General features: G+C 54.3%; 1 protein-coding gene across 1 annotated transcript; it reads left to right on the top strand.

The window, feature by feature from the left end:
- The first annotated feature begins 188 nt into the window (after positions 1-188).
- On the top strand, positions 189-17,651 carry Tex29 (testis expressed 29). The gene is made up of 5 exons (XM_047552861.1): positions 189-246; positions 5,869-5,979; positions 15,907-15,976; positions 16,723-16,880; positions 17,602-17,651. Exons 1-5 carry the CDS (start codon positions 189-191, stop codon positions 17,649-17,651), a joined length of 447 nt encoding a protein of 148 aa, XP_047408817.1.
- The last annotated feature ends 449 nt before the right edge of the window (positions 17,652-18,100 follow it).

The raw sequence follows: 18,100 nt of genomic DNA, 5'->3' as shown, positions 1-18,100 counted from the left end.
TGCCGTCCCGCCGAGGGGCAGCTGGAGCCCTCGAGGCTTGACCCATTCATTCCCTGGCACCGCACGCACGACTCCAGCAGAGGCCACAGTGCCCACTGAGCTGACCATCTTGTCTTACATGTGTGGACACTGGGGCCCACCTGTCTTCTAGGCACGCTTGACCCCTGCGTCCCTTGTCAGCAGTGACAATGAGATATGCGCCAGAAGTCAAGAAATCCCCACCACACCTCCTGAAGAAATTTGCAGGTAACATAGAAGAGACCATTCGGGGGCCAGTTTTTACCCTGAGGTATGGACAGTCCCAGCTGCCAGGCTTAGCTGGGCAAGGGAGGTGAGGACACTTAAGGTTTTAGAATGACCTGGGAAAACACTGTGAAGGATCTGTTTCTTAAGTTTTCATTACAAAATCAGAGGTACCTGAGCCTTCGCATGCGGCGTTGAGAGAGAGAATGCAGAAGGCTCCCCAGGAAGTCGCAGGCTGGAAGGCAGTTTCTCCTGGCAGGTGCCAAACATGCGTAACTGCTTGATGGTGATTTCGGGAGTGACTTCTTCAAGGAAGCTGTCCTCAGCGATGACGCTTGCCTTCCTCCCCAGCAGGGACCCGGGCTGGAGTCAGACACTGGCCCCTGGGTGCTAGAAGCACACTGTGTGTGTATGTGGTATGATTGCATTTAAAATCAGACTGGGGAACCTTCTAGAAGTGGCAAGGAGAGGACATGCCACCTTCCATTGCTCAGATTTGGGTGTTATTGAACTTCTTCCTCAACTGGGCTTGTATTCACACATTACCATTAAAATAAATAAAAGGAAGTGGAAGGAGAAGAAAAGAAATCTGGCTTTCTTGTGTTTGACTTGCTTAGAAGGCAGGTGAGGGAGCGTGTCCCAGGCCAGCCAGGCAGGAAGCAACCTCTTACTCAGGCCCCTGCAACCCTGGAAGGCCTTCAAGGCCAGGCAGCTGGAGGCTCCTTCACTCCAGGGAGGCAGGCATTTCCTTGGACAGATGCCCAAGGGGCTGTTTATGATTTCTGATCCAGGACACACAAGACAGGCAAAGTGTGGCCCTGTGCCTGGGAGGGCCACAGAGAGCAGCAGGGAAGGCCAGAAGCCAACACTGTAAATGGCCGACAGAGTAGCCCTCCGGTGTTTTAGTGGAACAGCCGGTAGCCAGGGCAAGTGGAGAACTGGTTCCCAAGACCCTGTGGGCAGCTCTTCTTGGTCTCCACTCAGGACTATGACAACCAGGGACTGGTGTGGGCACAGGCAGGAGACCCGGCCTTGCTGTCTGCAGATGGGATGGAGGCCAGTGTCCATGTAGCTCTAAGGGGAGCCTGGGCTGCTGGGGGTGGCTCCCTCACCCTTTCAGGAGTGTGAGGCCAGGTGGTGGCCACCTCAGGTGCTCAGGGAAGCAGTCTGAGCTGTCTGGGCTGCTTCCTGGGGCAGGAGGCCATTTTCACTTTTGACACTGACCTGCAGCAAGCCCTGCTTCCAGGTGCTCCTGGGAGATGACCTGTTTATTTCCTGGTTGCTGCTGTTGGGGCTTCTGTGTTGGTTCTAGGCTTGTTGAACTGTGCGGCGACTAAGCTTTGGCAGCACTGCCGGCCCGTGTCAGGCTAGCTCAGGTGTGTGCATCCGGGAGCCTTGGCAGGCAGCTGGAATGTACAGAGGCTGCCACGGTGTCCCCAGGGCAGGGCAGAGCCCAGCCAGCCTGCAGTGGCCCTGTCCCTCAAGCAGCAGCCTCAGGCTGCCCTTCTCCCTCAGCTCTGTGGCTGCTGAAGGGCCGCCCGGCTGGGCGCAGACATCCCGGCAGGCTCCCGTGCCTTCCTCACCTCTGTGGCCTGCGTACCTTCAGACCTTCGCCTTCCTGCACGGCCTGCCTAGCATGAGACTGGCCCCTGGCCCAGCGCTGAAGCCTGGAGCCCCTTGACAGCTGTGCCGGGGCACCATGAACCCTGTGGCTGCCCACCTCACTCCCCAGACTCTCAGCTTGCTGGTGACAGGCCCTGTCCTGCTCCAGGGGGCGCAGCAGGCACTGTGTGTGAATGTCCAAATGAGGGAGAAAGAGCCTTCCGGGACAGGGCCAGGTGTGGAGGCGACCTCAGCCTCCATTCACCTGGGGCATCCAGCCCTGGCCAGAGGCAAGGCCGAGGGGCATGGACTCCCCTCTCCCCATTCAGCCTTCCTGTGGTTTATTACATCTGCCTGCTACCTGTCTGTCTGTCTGAATGTGTGTCAATTCCTTCATAACATTGCTGTGAAAAGCAACGGAAATCGTCTCTCAGAGTGCTCTGTAGACACGCTCTGCACATGTTCTCTGCCCTCCTTGGAGGCTCCTGAGCAAAGTGCAGGTCTGGAGACGCTCGGCTGCCTGCTCGCTCGCCTCCTCTGGGTGGAAGTGCTGTTAGGAGGCCCTTGTCTGAATTCTGTGTCCCGGGGTCCCGTGGACTTCGGCCCTGCACTTTGCACATCCTGACTTCTAGGTTGGGATGGACTCCAGGCTTGGCCTGGCTGGCTGGCGTAGGCCCCTGTGCACAGCATGGGTCTTGGCCTCAACCTTCCTGGCGGGATGCCCAGGTGTCCCCCTGCTCCTGGTTTCTCTGATTTCCTGAGCTCTAGAGAACTGGTGTCCTTGTTCCAGGAAAACTAATGTGGGAAGTTTAGAACTCAGTGTCAGGAAAGTGGGTCTAGTTTTGGAGATTTTTTACATCATTTTCAACACTTCTGACTGAATTCCATGATGATGGTACCACAGGCAGGCACAGGGTGCCCAGTAGTGTTTTGGGGCACAGGCTTTGCCCTGAGCCCTTGGCAGTGTGGCCCTCCATGCTCTGCCGGAACTGGCCTGGTTTCACCGTGGATGGGGCGGGAAAGATCTGACTCTCAGAGATGTTTCCTTATGGCACTTTTCTCCTCCTCAAAGCAAGGGGCTGTGCTTGCTGGGGGAACCCCCACCCTGCCCGTGTCCTGTGCCATGTCCCTGCTGCGACCAGCCTTGCGTCTGTGGCAATGCTGGCATGGAACTGTGGGCAGGACACAGGAGTTGCCGGGGACATGCTCCGCTGGGGTGTCTCCCACGGCCAGCCTCTGGTGGGCAGTCCCAGACGGAGGGGGGAGTGCAGGAAGTCTGGCATTTGTGTGGAGCTGAGGGAATGGCCGTCTCTTGCTCCTCTGCAGGGAGGAGGTCTGTGTCTGTCTCCTTTGGCTCAATTCCTTGTCAAACCACTCTTAATTCCAGAGGGGAGACATCTGGGCGAGAGTCAGAGGGGAACACCCCCCACCTGGCATGGGGCATTTGAGGTGCCACATCATGGAAAGTCCCTGGCCTCCCCTTCTCTCCAAGTAGAGAGAGCAACTTAGAGGAAAGGACAGGGAGGTGGCGAAAAGGGGCATGTGTGGGACTCCACATCCTCCTGGACAGCATGCTCAGTCACAGTGATACATCCCCAAGGGGACAGGAAAGCAGACCATTCCATGCCACCTCTAGTACCTGTGACCCCCTACCCTTTCCTCTCCTGTGAGGGGTCTCCATGGTGTTGGGAGAAGCAGCAGAGATTTGCCATTTTGTTCCCATAGGTGTGTGACAGCTCTCAGGGGACCTGGGACAACACCACCCACCTGTCCTTGAGTGCCTCCTGGGGAGCTTGCAGGCTTCTCTTGGTGGTGTGCACAAGCCTCTGGGCCTCTGTTTCTCCAGAGCAGGTGGAAGCCCTGCAGCCATCTTGAGGCTCACCCTCCTTCTTCTCCACAGCCCAGGTGGTCTGCCTTCCCTGGCTCCTTGGCTCTGGTGAGGTGGGAGCTCAGGTGGAGCCCACCATCTGGGGCTGCACTGGCCTGAGGTGGATGTGGTAGCCCCGATGCCACCACTGTCAGAGCTGTGTGTGACCTCCAAGGCCCCCTTAGCAAGCTGCCAGGCAAAGCTTCCAGGCAGGGATGTGACATGGCGGCCGTGGGGACTAAGTGTCTCCAACAAACCAACCCAAGGCTGGTCCCATCCCTGCAGTGGCCTTGTGCCCAGGACTCTCAACTTATCCAACCCAATGTCTTCCTGGACCTTGGAGCAGGGTAGAGGGGGAGAGCTGAATGGAAATGTTCCATAGACTGCGGGGTCCAGGGAACTTAAGGAAATGTGTCACACATGGAAGGTGCCAGGAAACCCAGTAGTTCCAGAAAAGGAAAACGAGGGAGCGAGAGGCCTGGGATGCTGCTGGAGAGGCCAAAATGAGAGATCGTGTGGGTGTTTTGCACCCTGTGCTGGGGAGGAGAAGGAATCAGCCCCACGTGAACATTGTGCTCCCCCACGAACCTTTCCTGCCCATGTTGTCTGCTGGAACCAAGAGCCTGGAGTGAGCATTGGCCACCCTGGTTCTCTGGGCTTGGCGGAGGAGGTGCCTGCTGAGGGTGAGGGCCTTCTCCCATGCACTGAGTGGGGCAGGGGAGGCACTTTGTGGTGTGGAGAGAGTAGAACTCAAGCAGGAAGCCAGTGCATGCAATGTGGCCCATGGGGTCTCGGTGTCATGTGTCTGCAGAGGAGCTGGTGTTGGCAAATCTGCCATTATTGCCACAGGCACCATCTGGAGGGAAGTCCTGGTGAGAGCCACGTATGAACACGGTGTTTGGAAGCTCCTGGCACTGCCTGGCCTGAAACGGGCTCCATTACAGAGGTGTCGTTGCTCCCTGGGGCAGGTTCCTGGTGCCTGGACATCCTGGAAGTAGGGTCAGTGCAGTCACCTCGCCAAACACACCTTCCTGGAGGAAATGAGCACAGCGTGCAGCGTCCACAGTACAACTGCCCCTCTGTTCCTGGTCTTCTGGGAGTCTGGCTTTGCCAGGAACAGGACCGGAGGACAAGTCCCCAGTGCCGCAGCTCCGTCCAGGCCACTCTGAGTCCAGGGTGGTGCCAGCCATGCAGCCTGCAGGGAGGCTGCGTGTAGCCCCACTGGCTGGCCAGTGTCTCCAGGGCCAGCTGCTGTGGGGATGCGGCCTCCTCCCCAGAGGAGTGGTTTCTGCCAAGGTCAACGCTGTGGCAACAGTATTTGCAGCCCTGGAGTGGGGTGTCTTGGGAAAGGGAGGAGAGGGCGTTAGGAGTGGCAGGCTGCTGGGAACCCTTTGGCTGAAGGACTGTCATCCTGAGGGAAAGCACGCTTATCCGAGGTCGGCAAGGTGGGTCGGCTACCCTGTCCCCTCCTGGCAGTCTTCAGGGAGACGGCCCTATGGCTGGGTGAGAGCCTGTCTGGGGACACACGCCTGGCCTCGCGGGAGCAGGGCTCCCAGCAGGGCCTCTCTTCATCCCTCCAGCCTCGGGCTTGCGGAGGCCCCTTGCCCCTGCCAGCCGGGTCCCTCAGCTGCCTTCTGTCAGCTAAGGGTTCATGCTGCTCGCAGCTGAAGATGATGGCCTGCCAGGAGCTGGAGGGTCGCTGCTTCCATCTACGCTGCGCTGCATGTTCATTGTCTTTCCTTTGGGGTGTTCCGAACAGGATTTTAAATTTCTGTCCTTTGGATTCGACTTTTAAACTCTGAAGTGATCCTCGGCCCATGTTGGTGGTTTCAACTCCCTCTGTGCTGAGGGGGGTTCATTCCATGTGGCAGCTGGACCCCCGGTGGCCGGTGCGTTGGCCCTGGGCTCCCGAGGCCTGCCGAGCCTGGGCCCCACCACGCTGCGCCGAGATGCGCGGCTTCCCAGCCACCGAGGTCCCTGCCTTGTGCTGGGATCGACTGGTGTTATTTTGTTCAGAAGTTCGATTCATTCCAGGTCCCAGTTTCAAAGCGGGATTTGTATGAAGCGTAATTTAAAGAGCAAGAGAAGCGTCCCCCAGCCCCAGCAGCTCTCCCCTCGCCTGTGACCTGAGTCCTCCGTGCTGTCTGCCTCTGCAGTGTGCGACATTCCTCTGTATGACATCTGTGACTACAACGTCTCCAGGGACCGCTGCAAGGACCTCGGGTGCTGCTTCTACAAGGGCGTCTGCTATGAGAAGGCAGTTCCGAGTGAGTGTGGGCGGCGACCTCGTTCCTCCCGGACTTCCGACTGCTGGGTCCCCCTTGTAACACTCTCAGGTCATGGCACTCTGTTCAGCGCATAAGAGAGGACAGTGGGCTTCAAGGGGGCGCTGACCTGGAGCGGCGGAAATCCCACTCCCAGGCCAGAGGGCCTGCTGCGGGAGGGAGCTGCTCATGGCCTCCCTGGAGTCCAGCCATCCAGGGTTTGCAGAGGTTGGCTCTGAGGACAGCCCCACAAAGACAGCTGGGGGTGGGGCAGGCAGCTGCTGGCCACGGTCAGGGGAGAGTCTGACTAGGCAGGGTTGGCATCCAGTCATTGACTGTGAGGACAGTTGAGGGACCTGGCCCGACTGCGACTCTCCAGAGTGACTTCAGCATCAAACGGGAAACAGACCCAGTCCTGAGGTCCGGCCTGGGATGCCAAGGGCCTTTAGTGTGGCAGGGGTGCCTTGCCTAGCCTGGCAAGGGAGCTGCAGGGAAGCCTGCCCTCCACCTGCCACGAGGCTCCTGAAGGAGGTACGTGCCTAGAGAGCCACCTCAGGTGCACCAGGCGTGGGGGGAGCACAGGTGTGGGGATCCGTGTGAGCCAGGTGCTCCCCGGCGGGGGTGTGTCTGGGCTACGTCCGGGAGCCCAGGACATACTCTCATGTCCAAGTTCTGGCCTTCGGAGCTTCGGAGATTTTCTCAATTAGTGTTCCCAAACCCTCACAAATCCACATAAAGCTGTCCGTTTCCCACCCTGCTTCAGAATCGGTGGGGGAAGCGGCTCTCAGAGCTCCTGGGGACACAGCCTGCCCTCCAGCCCCTCAGAGAGGAGGGACATGGGCTGCAGGCCAGGAAGGCCAGCCCGCCTGCAGCGCTGCTTGCCTGCTCCAGGAGACCCTTCGGGACCCTCCCTGTCCTGGCCGCCTCCCCCACCCTCGCCCTGGCCATCAGGGAAGGCTGGGAGAATGGAGGATGCCAGACCTGGGCTCTCCTCCCTCCTCCTGCACCCAGAGGCAAGGCCCTGCGTCTCCTCCCCCTGGGCTCCCCATGGCCCAGGAAGTCGGTGGCATGGGCGCCTGCTGGGCTGCCCACGCCACCTCCTCCGGGTGAGGCTCTCCGGGAGGCGTCCACCTGCTTCACCAGGAAGAGCTGGCACTCAGGTGAACGAGGTGCGATCTGGCTCCTCAGGAAAAGGAGAAAAGAGGCCACAGGGACACCCTCAGTTGTGAGAGGGTCTTCTATTGCCAGCGTCTCCTCAGAAGACTTGGACCCCTCCTCATTCCAGGAGGGGTGAGCCCAGCCCTCCTGGCATCCCTCTGCCTATGGCCAGAAGCGACTGGACCTCCCTTTTATGAAGTTTTTATTGAGATGAGTCTGTGGTACCGTAAAATTCACCCTTCTCAAGAACACACCCCAGTAGCTTTTAGTGAATCCACAAACTTGGGCGACCATCTGCCCTTCATCACATTGATGGGGCCCAGACTAACGAGGAAGTTAACACTCTAGATTGAAAAATAGTTTGTGGAGAGGGGGCAGAATCAGGGGAGAAATGGTTATGGCCTTGTCAGGTACAATGAAAACTATAAATATTATTTAAAGAAATTGAAGGCCTAAATAAATGGAAGGACATCCTTTATCATGGGTTAGAAGAACCAATATTGTTAAGATGGTAATACTCCCAAATTATCTATCTAATGCCAATGGTGGCATTCAGGGTGTATAACAGAAGGGAAGGAAAAAAACCAAAAACTAAAATACCTAAGGCTAGCCAAAGCTTTTCAGTCAGCTAGACCTGCCCAGCTGGCCACTATCTGGGACACCCTAGCTCCCAGAAGACCTCCGGGCCCAGGCTTCAAGTGTGGAAAAGAGGGCCACTGGGCATGAGCCTGCCCCAAACTCTGGCAGCCCCCATGTCCTTGTCCAAAGTGCCATCAACCGGGATATTGGGCAGTGGATTGCCCTGGTGCTCAGAAAAGTGCCAGGTCACTCTTGTCCCCTTCCCCCAGTGACTTACTGGGATTGGCAATGGATGATTGAAGGGACCCAGGACTTCTACACCCAATAACCATCACCACTCAGGAGCCCTGGGTGACCCTTACGATGGCAGGCAGGCAGCTCCCTTTCCTTATAGATACTGCAGCCACCTTTTCAGTGCCGCAGGAGTTTTGGAGACCCACTTCCCCTGCCAGATCCTCTATTGTCAGGGTAGAGGGAAAATCATACCACTCCCTACAAAGCCCTCCAATAAGTTGCCATATTGGACAAATTTGCTTCACTCATTCTTTTTTGATAATTCCTGTGTGTCCCATTTCCCTCTTGGGAAGGGACATACTAGCCAAATTAGGTGCCTCTCTCCTCACCTGCCAAGTGCCTCCACCAAGACTCCTCTGCTATTCTTCTCCTCATGACCCTGCAGGAACATACAACTCAGCCTGAGTCTTCATATATACCCCTTTCTCCCACCCTTGTTGACCCCAAGGTCTGGGACACCCACACACTCTCTGTAGCCAGATGTTCACCTGTACTCACTTGCTTGAAGGACCCAACATCTTACCCAGCCCAGGCCCAATATCCCCTTCCCCAAAGGAGCCTCTTAGGGCTTCAACCAGTCATCCAGGATTTAAGGCAGAAAGGCTTCCTGCGCCCCACCAACTCACCTTATAACACCCCCATCCTGGCTGTTAAAAAGCCTAATGGATCTTACCACTGGTGCAAGACCTCCACATCATCAACTCGGCATTTGTCCCCACCTTCCCTATTGTGCCCCATCCCTACACCTTGCTTTCCTCCATCCCCTCCTCCACCACATACTTCTCTGTGTTGGATTGGAAGGATGCCTTTTTCCCTGTCCCTCTTCATCCTGACTTGCAGGATCTCTTTGCCTTCACCTGAACTGACCCTCTCACTCAAGTTTCTTCTTAGCTGACCTGGACAGTTCTCCCACAGGATTTTAGGACAACCCTTAGCTTTTTGGTCAAACACTCTCATAATCTAGCCTCTCTTTTGTTTCCTCCTCTCTCTTACAGTATGTTGATGATCTTCTATGCAGTCCCTCTCTCAAGGACTCCCAAGGACACACTACTAAGCTTCTAAATTTTCTGGCTGACAGAGGTTATAGGGTCTCTCCGGCAAAGATACAGCTTTCCCAACATCAGATTATTTACTTAGGGGTTAGCCTTTCACCTAGATTTAAGGCCATCACTGTAGAGAGAAAAGCATTGTTGCAGAACATGCCCACTCCATCCAAGGAATAATTTTTTTCCTTTCTGGTGTTAGCAGGATATTTATGATCCTGGATCCCCAATTTTTCCATCCTGGCGGCCCCCTTGTATGAGGCTTCAAAGGGCCCACTGAACCTCTTTTCAACCTGGTAGAAGCCCCTTCCAGACCCTAAGGAAAGCCCTTCTTCGAGCCCCAGCCCTACACCTCTCTGATATCACCAGATCATTCTACCCGTTTGTCTGTGAGAAAAGTGGGTTCACTCTGGGGGTCTTAGGACATATGTTTGGCCCCATCTTTGGTGCAGTGGCATACCTATCAAAACGGCTAGACCCCACCATAAGAGGCTGGGCACCATGTCTTAGGGTATTGGCTGCAGTATTTGTCTTAACCAAGGAATCAAAAAAACTTCCCTTTGGGGCTCCCACTGAAGTGCTCTCACCTCATCATCTGTTCAAGCTTCTTACTTCTAAGGGTCTGCAAACTCTACTTCCCTGTCGGGTATTAGATTTGCCAAGTGCTCTTATTGAGGACTCTTTCGTTTCCTTTAAGACATGCCCTCCTTTAAATCAGCCACCCTCTTACCCCCACCTTCCAACCTACATGCTTCAGCAACCACAGCTGCCTTGAGATTCTGGAAGTTACTCCCTTGCCCCTCCCATGTTCAGGAGGGGGCCTTACACAGCCCTACTTTCATATGGTTCACTGATGGGAGCTCTTTTCTCCATGAAGGGATCTGATGGGCTGGATATGCCATTATCTCCTTGGAAAAGGTTGTAGAGTCAGGACCACTACCTAACAACACCAGCCAACAACTAATCACCCTCACTGACTCATTCACCCTGGCAAAGGGAGAATCCCTCACAATCTACACTGATTCTAAATATGTTTTTTACATTATCCTTCCCCATGCTGCTATTTGGAAAGAAAAGGATCTTCATACCACAAAAGGGAACTCCATCACCAACTCTAGCTACATCCTAAACTTCCTTGGGGCTCTTTGCCTCCCAGCAACCATAGGCCTTGTACATTGCCAAGCTCATTCATTCCTTCAGACAACAACAAGGCAGATGAGGAGGCTAGAAGAGTGGCCCTATCATCCATGCCAGCCCCATCATGACTTTCCATGATCCCTTACCACCACCATCTATTCCACCCCAACCTTTCTTTGCTCTTACAATTTGCTTAGACTCATTTGCAACTACCCTCCTCTGACTTCTTATTTCTGAAGGAACTCTTCTCAACATGTGAAGTTTACCTATGAACCAATCCTACAGCCGTCAGACCCCCCATTTTTCTATCTCACCAGGCTTGTGGTACCATTCCAGAGGTAGACTGGCAACTTGATTTCACTCATATTCCCACAGTAAGAAAATCTAAAAAACTTTTGGTTATGGTAGGTACCTTCTCAGGATGGGTTGAAGCCATCCCTACTTCCAACAAAAGGGCACCAACTGTCTGTACCTTCATCTGTCATGAAATCATTTCTCGCTTCGGAGTGCCTAACCTCCTTCCAGTCAGATAATGGACCTGAATTAATGTCCCAAGTTTCTCAACAACTGCCAATGCTCTTGGAGTCTCTTGGCATTTCCAAATTCCCTTTCACCCAAGTACCCAAGTGGGTAAAGTAGAACAAATAAACCAAGCTCTTAAAAATGTCTTAACCAAACTTTCTTTAGAACTTCACCTTGATTGGGTTAAACTCCTGCCTCTTGCTCTTTTGTATCTTTGCTCGCTTCCAAAGAAACATGCCACTATCTCCCCTTTTGAGCTGATGTACAGTTGTCTCATCCTTCCCCCAGGGCTATTGCCCTTTCCCTCCCCTCTTCCTTCTCATATATTCATTCCTCTCCTAAGTTGGGGACCCCATATGGTGATCCTGGCTACGCCAATGGCTGTCAAGTTGCAAGGCTACACATTTTTCAAGTTAAGCTCTACTCTCAATCCACAAATTCCTCTCCAGCTTCTAAACCTCAAGCTTCTTCCAAACAATACTTGGCCACCCCAGTGGGACCTCTCCATCTCAGGTTGAAGGGCATCAAGCCCTCCACCCTTCTTCCCATTCCAGAGGCTGAGGACCAGAAAACAGAGGCACCAGACAACTACACCCAGCCATGAGGACTGGACTGCCAGCTACATTCTTGCCTCTCCTGCCATTTGATTGGGTTTTTCCCCAATAGATCTGTCCAGTTTGCATTACATGACTGTCAGGACCTTATAAAGGATGAATCAGAGCCTGGCTACAAGTGCACTCCCTGGGGAACTATTCAGTCCCCAATCCCCACCTACTGCAATGACATCTCCCTCCCCTGAATCAGTTCTATGCTCATGTTCAGCAGGAAACAGTCACTGAAGATGGATCTTTGCCCGTATCTTCTTATAGAAACAAAAATGGGGGAATGAAGAGAACAAGGCTGTAGACATTTCTCCCCTAATTCTGCCCCCACCAACATACCATTTTACAATCTAGATTGTTAATTTCCTCGTCAGTCATTGGTGCAATTAGCCCATGGGCTTCCACTACTTAAGGGTAGTTTCCCTGCCATTTGATCTTGTTCTCTTTCTTTTGCCCTTAAGGGCAGACATTCTGTTTGTCTGCTTTTTAATATCTCTGGTATGAGTTCCCTTGTCCGGAGTGGTTTTCTGGTTGCTTTCAGTACCAATCTTGAACTTCTTTTGTTGAATTTACTTCTAAGTATTTTGTCCTTCTTGACATTATAATAAACAGAATTGTTTTAATTTCACATTTGGATTTTCCATTGCCAGTATATAGAAATACAATTGATTTTTGTATATCGATCTTGTGTCTGGAAACTTGTTGAATTTGCTGATTATTTCTGCCTGTTTCTTTAGATGATTCCTCAGGATTTTCTATACCAGGTCAATGTCATCTGCAAAAAGAGCTAATTGAACTTCTTCCTTTCCAGTCTGGTTTTTCTCTCTGGACCCTCCAGTACAATGGTGAGCAGGAGGTAAGAACCGACCACTCCTCTGTCTAGCTTGGCTTGTCCTCAACCACAGAGGCAGGGTCCCGCATTCACTCTTGTTGATAACTCGGCTTGCCATTCATCATGGTTAGAAACATTGCTTCTCTTCCTAGTTTGCTGAGTGCTTGGATCATGAAAGCTGTTGGATTTTGTCATATTATTTTTCTGTGTCTGTGAGCTCTTTATGGACTCTGTTATTTCATGTGGGTTTGAGTTATTGCTCCTCTCCTCCTTTTCTTTCACTCCAGCCTGCAGACCTCCCTTTATATCTTTATATCTGACCCCCTTCCCCATTGCCGCCTCATTTTGCTCTAACTTTCATATATGAGAGAAAACATTCCTCCTTTGACTTTCTGAGCCTGGCTGATTTCACTAGCATGGAGTTCTCCAGCTCCAGCCAGTGGGGACACCTTTCCAAGTCCTGGCCTCTCAGCATGGTCTGGCCATGTGCTGCATCCCAGTGTGTGTTCTCTGGGGCACGTGGCAGGCTCTCCCGAGGCTAAGTTTATGGCTTCAGCGGGGATCTGGCCATAATCCGCTGCACTTTGCACTTGTCATCTTCGGTTATTTGGGCTTTGGTGAACTTGTGCTCACATCTCAACAGGTGAGAAGCAGCAGACGGGTAGAGTTCAGCAGCTCCCTTCCACTCTGAAGCTGTGCTTCTGGAGGATACGAGTCCTAGATACTTATGCAGCTTAGGTTTCCTGAGGTTCATCACTCGGAGCTCTCAAAGCAGAAAACAAGAACATTCTAGAGGTGTCAGGGTCCATCCTTTCAACCCCAACCCTTCTCTGTATAAAGATGAGGCATATGTTCAGTTCCCAGGCTGAGCCAGAGCTGCTCATACCTTGGACAACAAGTGATCTCATCCCCTTATATCCTGAGGAAGTGCAGATCCTATGACGTGGTGAAATGGCCCCTCGAGGCAGATTCCCACCAGCAGGGAAACAACCTGAGCTGCTGCTGCTCTTTAATCTGTTCCATCCTGTTTTTTACCAGTGTTTCAGGCAGATGCTGGTCATTTTATGAATGTTGTATGTCTGTCCCACATCACTTAAATCAGAAAAATCACCTTGTGCGGGCGCTCAGTAGCTGTCTTCTGCTGCACCTTAGTTGCTGGCGTCCTCATGGAATCAGGAAGGAGCCTCGGCTCTCAGGGCTTGTGCTGAAGACGGCTTCCTCTTTGCAAGGTGAGTGCATCACTCTTGCAGGAACCAGTTCGAGGCTCTTTCCGTCCTTCCCCTTTCAATCAAGGTTTGTGTGGGCTAGGTTTCTTCTCAGCTCCTGACGTCTTTCAAGCTGAGGGTTGAGCCATCTGTGGGAAGAGTCTGGGCAGCCAGCCCTGCATTTGGGTTCTCACTGTGCCCTCAAATTATTTTTCATTTCTTTGACATCTTTCTACTCAAGATGGCAAGTAAACCTTTGTGCTGGGTAAGTTGTAGTATTCAGTGACAGGGTATTATGAGTTCTTTGTGCACGTAATTCCATGTTGTGAAAACCTTTCACCAACTTCTTAAATTGGCTGGTTTGAAGTGCACATTGTGCTACGGCATAATCTGTATTATTAAAAATAAGAACTTGGGGAATTAGCATTAGATCTCTCAGAAAGAACTTGGAATTCAAAGAGAAAGACTTCCTTCATTCTTCGGTCTTGATGTGGGGCTTGTTACTTAATGTGATGTTTCTCCTAAGTGTTTGACTGTCAGGTCCTCGACTGCAAGTGTTGGACTTGCTGAGATGATTTCAAAACTCTTCTTTAACTGTATTTGGGGAAAGTTCCCAAAGTAGTCCTTCAAGAGAATGATCCTTTATTCAACTGCTGTTACTTCTGAAAGTTCAGCCGCAGCACATGGTGTCTGGGAAACCACTCCTGTGGTTCATGGCAAGATTGCCTCTGGATGTCCCTGGGGCCATGTGCCTTGCAGCTTAATGGACTGGAGGGCTGTTTCCAGGAAGACTGGCTCTAATGCCAGTGGTCTAGGTGTCAGAGGGACCCTCTTCTCCTGGGTTGCTTGAATGTCCTCCTAACCCCGCCACTACCTTTCCCTGGAGAGCTATAAGGAGGCAGGTGGATGCTGCAGGGCCTACTTGACGAGCCTCCAAAGCTGAACTCTACAATGTCTCCTTGGGTCAGAGGTCAGCCCTGGTCATGTGAGAGCATTTCTCTGGGATGTGAAGACTGGGAGGTGAGAGTTCTGGAAGCCGGAAGCTGATGAGTAGCTGGAGATCACACGTGAATTCCCGAGATAGGCCGTTATTTGTAGGAGTATATCCCCTGAGGGGCTGCATTGGCAGCAAGCACTTCCTGACCGTCTGCTACCAAGTGCTGGCCCTGGGTAGCTGGCAACCACACAGCCCCAGGTCTTGTCCTCCCCGCCCTCCCCGACGGCCCCTCAGCCATTGAGCCCCTGCTGTATACTTACCCACTGCTCACAGAGGTCACACCCACGTGAGAAGACTCAAGGCTCTGCGTTGCCACCCCAGCTGGTTGGCTTCAACCCCCTTTCCATTTCTGACTTCAGTCCCCACATAGAGGATCCCTGGGGGCCTCATCCATTTCTGGGAAGCTGATGAGGGGTTTTAGAGCTGCTGGAATTTTGCTCACCTGCCAGTGAGGCAGCTTTGTCTGCAACTGTGGCTCACCTCTGTGGACTGTGTCCACACAAAACCTACATTGAGAGCCAAATTTCTGGAATCTGTGAATGACCTAATTTGGAAAGAGGATCTTTGTAGATGTGACTAGTTGAGATGAGGTCACCCTGGAGCGGGGTGAGCCCCTAATCCAAAATGACTGGTGCCCTAGGAAGAGAGAGATAGGTGTGGTGCAGCTACACACTAAGGGATGTTAGAGACGACAGCAACCTCAGAACCCTGAAGACGCAAGGACAGGCACACCTAGGCCCTTGAGAGCAGGGGCCGTGCTGCATCTATGGCTCGGTAGACTGGAAGCCTCAGGGCTGTACACAATGCACTCCTGCTGTTTTAAGACCTGTTTGTGGTACTGTTAGGGCAGCCTCAGAGAATAATGCACCTTCCAAGGAGTCACATCTGCTGGCCTCATTTACTCCTGTCAGGGACACTCAGAACAGCTCAGAGAAGCTGGTGAGGGGGTGGGAGCAAATCCATCACTTGAGTTAAGCATTTGTGAGTGAGTCAGTTTCTTTCCCTTGAGAAAGTAAAAAAGCAATTAGAGAATGAATAGTAATGAGAATAATAATAATGAGAATAATAACAATAAAAATTACTATGCAATACTGCCTGCCACCCACCCTGCTAAGAACTTCATCTGCATTAATCTTTCAAGAATCCTCACTTCACCCTGAGGAAGAGAAGGTGTCAGGTGGGAACTGTGGGGAAGTCTTACCTGACTGTGGGACCTGACTGCAGTGGCAATCCTGTAGGAGCCCAGCGGGTAAAACCCTTCCATCTGCCTCATGCCTGAGCCCTTGAGCAGATGGCTGATGGGAACACACGGTCCTGGGCTGTGTCCACCCTGGGCAGGGTGGGCCACCTTTCCTCTTTTCTCTTTAACTTGTGTTGGCATGCTCTGCCAGAGTGCACTTCCAACTCCCGGGGTCCAGATACTATATCACGGACTGGTTTTTAACTAACTCGGGTCTGAACATACTCCCCGGACTGGCTGTTAACAGCTGGGTCTGGATGCTCTGTCCTGGACTGGATGTTAACTAGCCAGGGCCCCGGGCTCACCCGTGCTTGTTTATAGTGTATGTGCAGGTGTTCTCCGTCTTGATCGTGGTCATCGCTGTCGCCTTCATCATGGCTGTTATTTACAGGTGGGTCCTATTTGTTTCACGGGGATGGGCAGATGCCTGGGTGCCTCTCAGGCTGGCTCCCGCACCCACCCGGTCCCTTGGTGTCCTCTAGAGCTCCGTTGATGCAGGTGGCATCCAGCATCTAGAGGGCACCTAGAATTCTAGGTGCCCACCCCCTTGCGTGCCCTCCCAGCCTCTGCAGCCAGGATTGCCCCCTGCTGGAACCGTCACCCTGCCCCACCAGGGAGGTCCTGTGACTTGTGCTGGGGATCAGTGGGGCAGTTTGGCTCCGCGTTGTCCCCAGGGCCTGGTGCCATGTGCTGAACCCCTCTGGACCACGTGTGTGCCCCACGGCGTGCCTCCTGTCAGTGGGACGTGAGTGTTCTTCTCTGGAGGAAGTCAGGGCTGCTGGGCTTTGTGGGCAGGGCAGAGCTGGCGTGCAGCACTCTGGGCCGTGCGCCTGCTGCCGCAGCCTTCCCTGTGACCCTCACACCGGCGCTGACAGGGCTGAGTCGCCTTGTCCGGCAGCGGCACAGAGCCTCTCCCTCCTGAGTGGAGCCGCCTGGCGCCTGGCGCTACACGTGCTGGTGGCGCGCAGCCCGACGTCTGCCTCCTCCCTTCCGGGTGGTCTTTGAGGTTCTGGGGGCCACGCTCGCATCTCCTGCTTGGAGCACACGTCCGTCGCGGTGCCAGGCTCGCTCCCTGCGCCCGTGTGAGGCCGGGCGGCTCCCCTCTCTCCTCCGCCTCTGATGAACTCTCCCCACCAGGGTTGTTCAAGAGATTCGGAGAGTGAAGGAGGGCGGCGCAGAGGGCACGGGCACCGAAGGTGGCGGTGGCGGCGGCGGCGACGATGAGGCCCAAGGCGGAGAGACGTCCTCGAGGGCCGGCAGCGAGACCTCCAAGAAGAGCGGGGAGAACGAAGAAGGTAGGCGGGCATGGGGCCCCGCCGGGCCGCCCGAGGCTTCGGCAGCCACCACAGTTACTGTTTTCACTGGGAAACTGAGTCAGCCACGGAAGCGGCCGAGGCACAGGGGCCTCTGCGGCAGCGTGGGGCCCTGCTGGCTCTGTCCTCCTGTGCACCCTGGCTCCTGGGCGGGTAGCGCTGCTGGTGGCTGTGGCAGCGTGGCACTGGGGAGGACCTGGCTCGCCTGCCGGCGCCCAGGGTACCTGGGGCACTGCAGAGCCACTTCGTGGCCCTTGGTGCAGATGGCAGCTCAAGAGCCTGTGGCCCACCTCCTGCCCAGGTCTCCAGGAGGCCTGTGCGGCCTGCATGTTGCTCTTCCCAGCCTGGCCGCCGGGCAGTTTAGAGAAAGGGACATCCCAACCACGGCCTCCTGTTGAGTGAGGTGCGCAGGGTCTTCTACCACGGACCTGCTGGCCTGGAGAGGCGGGCGGGGAGGAGCGCCTGCACTTTCCCGAGGCCTCCTGTGCCCCACCCGGCCCTGCCGGTGCCTGTGGCTGCTCTGCAGGACACAAGCTCACCTTGCCCAGGGCGAAAACCCTTCCACTCCCCAGGAAGAGGCTCTGCCCAGTGGGCCGCACAGCCCGCTGCTAGCGGGCATTTGCCAGAAGACTTGCCAAGCACCCCTGGGAGCCTCCAGGGGCCAGACCTCTGAGGCACACAACTGTGTCTTTCTTCCACCCAGGAACAATGACACTCTCAGAAGCTGAAGAAGCTGAAGCAGTTGAAGAGTGACCTGCACAGAGGGAAGGAAATTGGCAGAGTGTGGCACCCGGGAGGCGCGGCGGGTGACCACCTCTGGGGTGTGTGTGGAGCGACCTCCCAGGAGGGAAGAATAAAGGTATTTTTGGAAGCTGTTTCTCATTTTGTGTGGCCTTAGGCACTGCTGCGTTTTTATCTCGGGAGGGTGGAGAACAGACAGGCTCACTCTGGAGTCCCCTGCTTGTCACTGATGCAGCGACCGGTGGTGTGGATAAGGTCAGCGGTGTGGAGCCCCTTTTCCAAGGACACTGAGCCTCCAGGGTGGCTGCCTCCCAGGCTCATAGTCCCCATGTCCAGCGCTGCACCGTGCTGGGGCCCAGGGGAGGACTCAGCAGGGCCAGCCGTCAGCTGCAGCCTGACACCCGGCGGGGGCGAGGCAGAGCCTCCTTGGGCAGTTTTTGAACTGGGACACCAGGGTGGCT

The sequence above is a fragment of the Sciurus carolinensis genome, chromosome 5, assembly GCF_902686445.1.
Source record: "Sciurus carolinensis chromosome 5, mSciCar1.2, whole genome shotgun sequence".
NCBI classification, from domain to species: domain Eukaryota; kingdom Metazoa; phylum Chordata; class Mammalia; order Rodentia; family Sciuridae; genus Sciurus; species Sciurus carolinensis.
The sequence above is the reverse complement of the archived record's forward strand: the minus strand, read 5'-3'. Positions and strand labels throughout refer to the sequence as shown.

What these genes read in the sequence shown, in the direction of transcription:
- Tex29 (XM_047552861.1), top strand. Translation starts at nt 189, where the DNA reads ATGAGATATGCGCCAGAAGTCAAGAAATCCCCACCACACCTCCTGAAG. An exon ending in CCTCCTGAAGAAATTTGCAG is followed by an intron (nt 247 to 5,868) that starts GTAACATAGAAG and finishes CTGCCTCTGCAG; the next exon opens with TGTGCGACATTCCTCTGTAT. An exon ending in ATCATGGCTGTTATTTACAG is followed by an intron (nt 15,977 to 16,722) that starts GTGGGTCCTATT and finishes TCTCCCCACCAG; the next exon opens with GGTTGTTCAAGAGATTCGGA.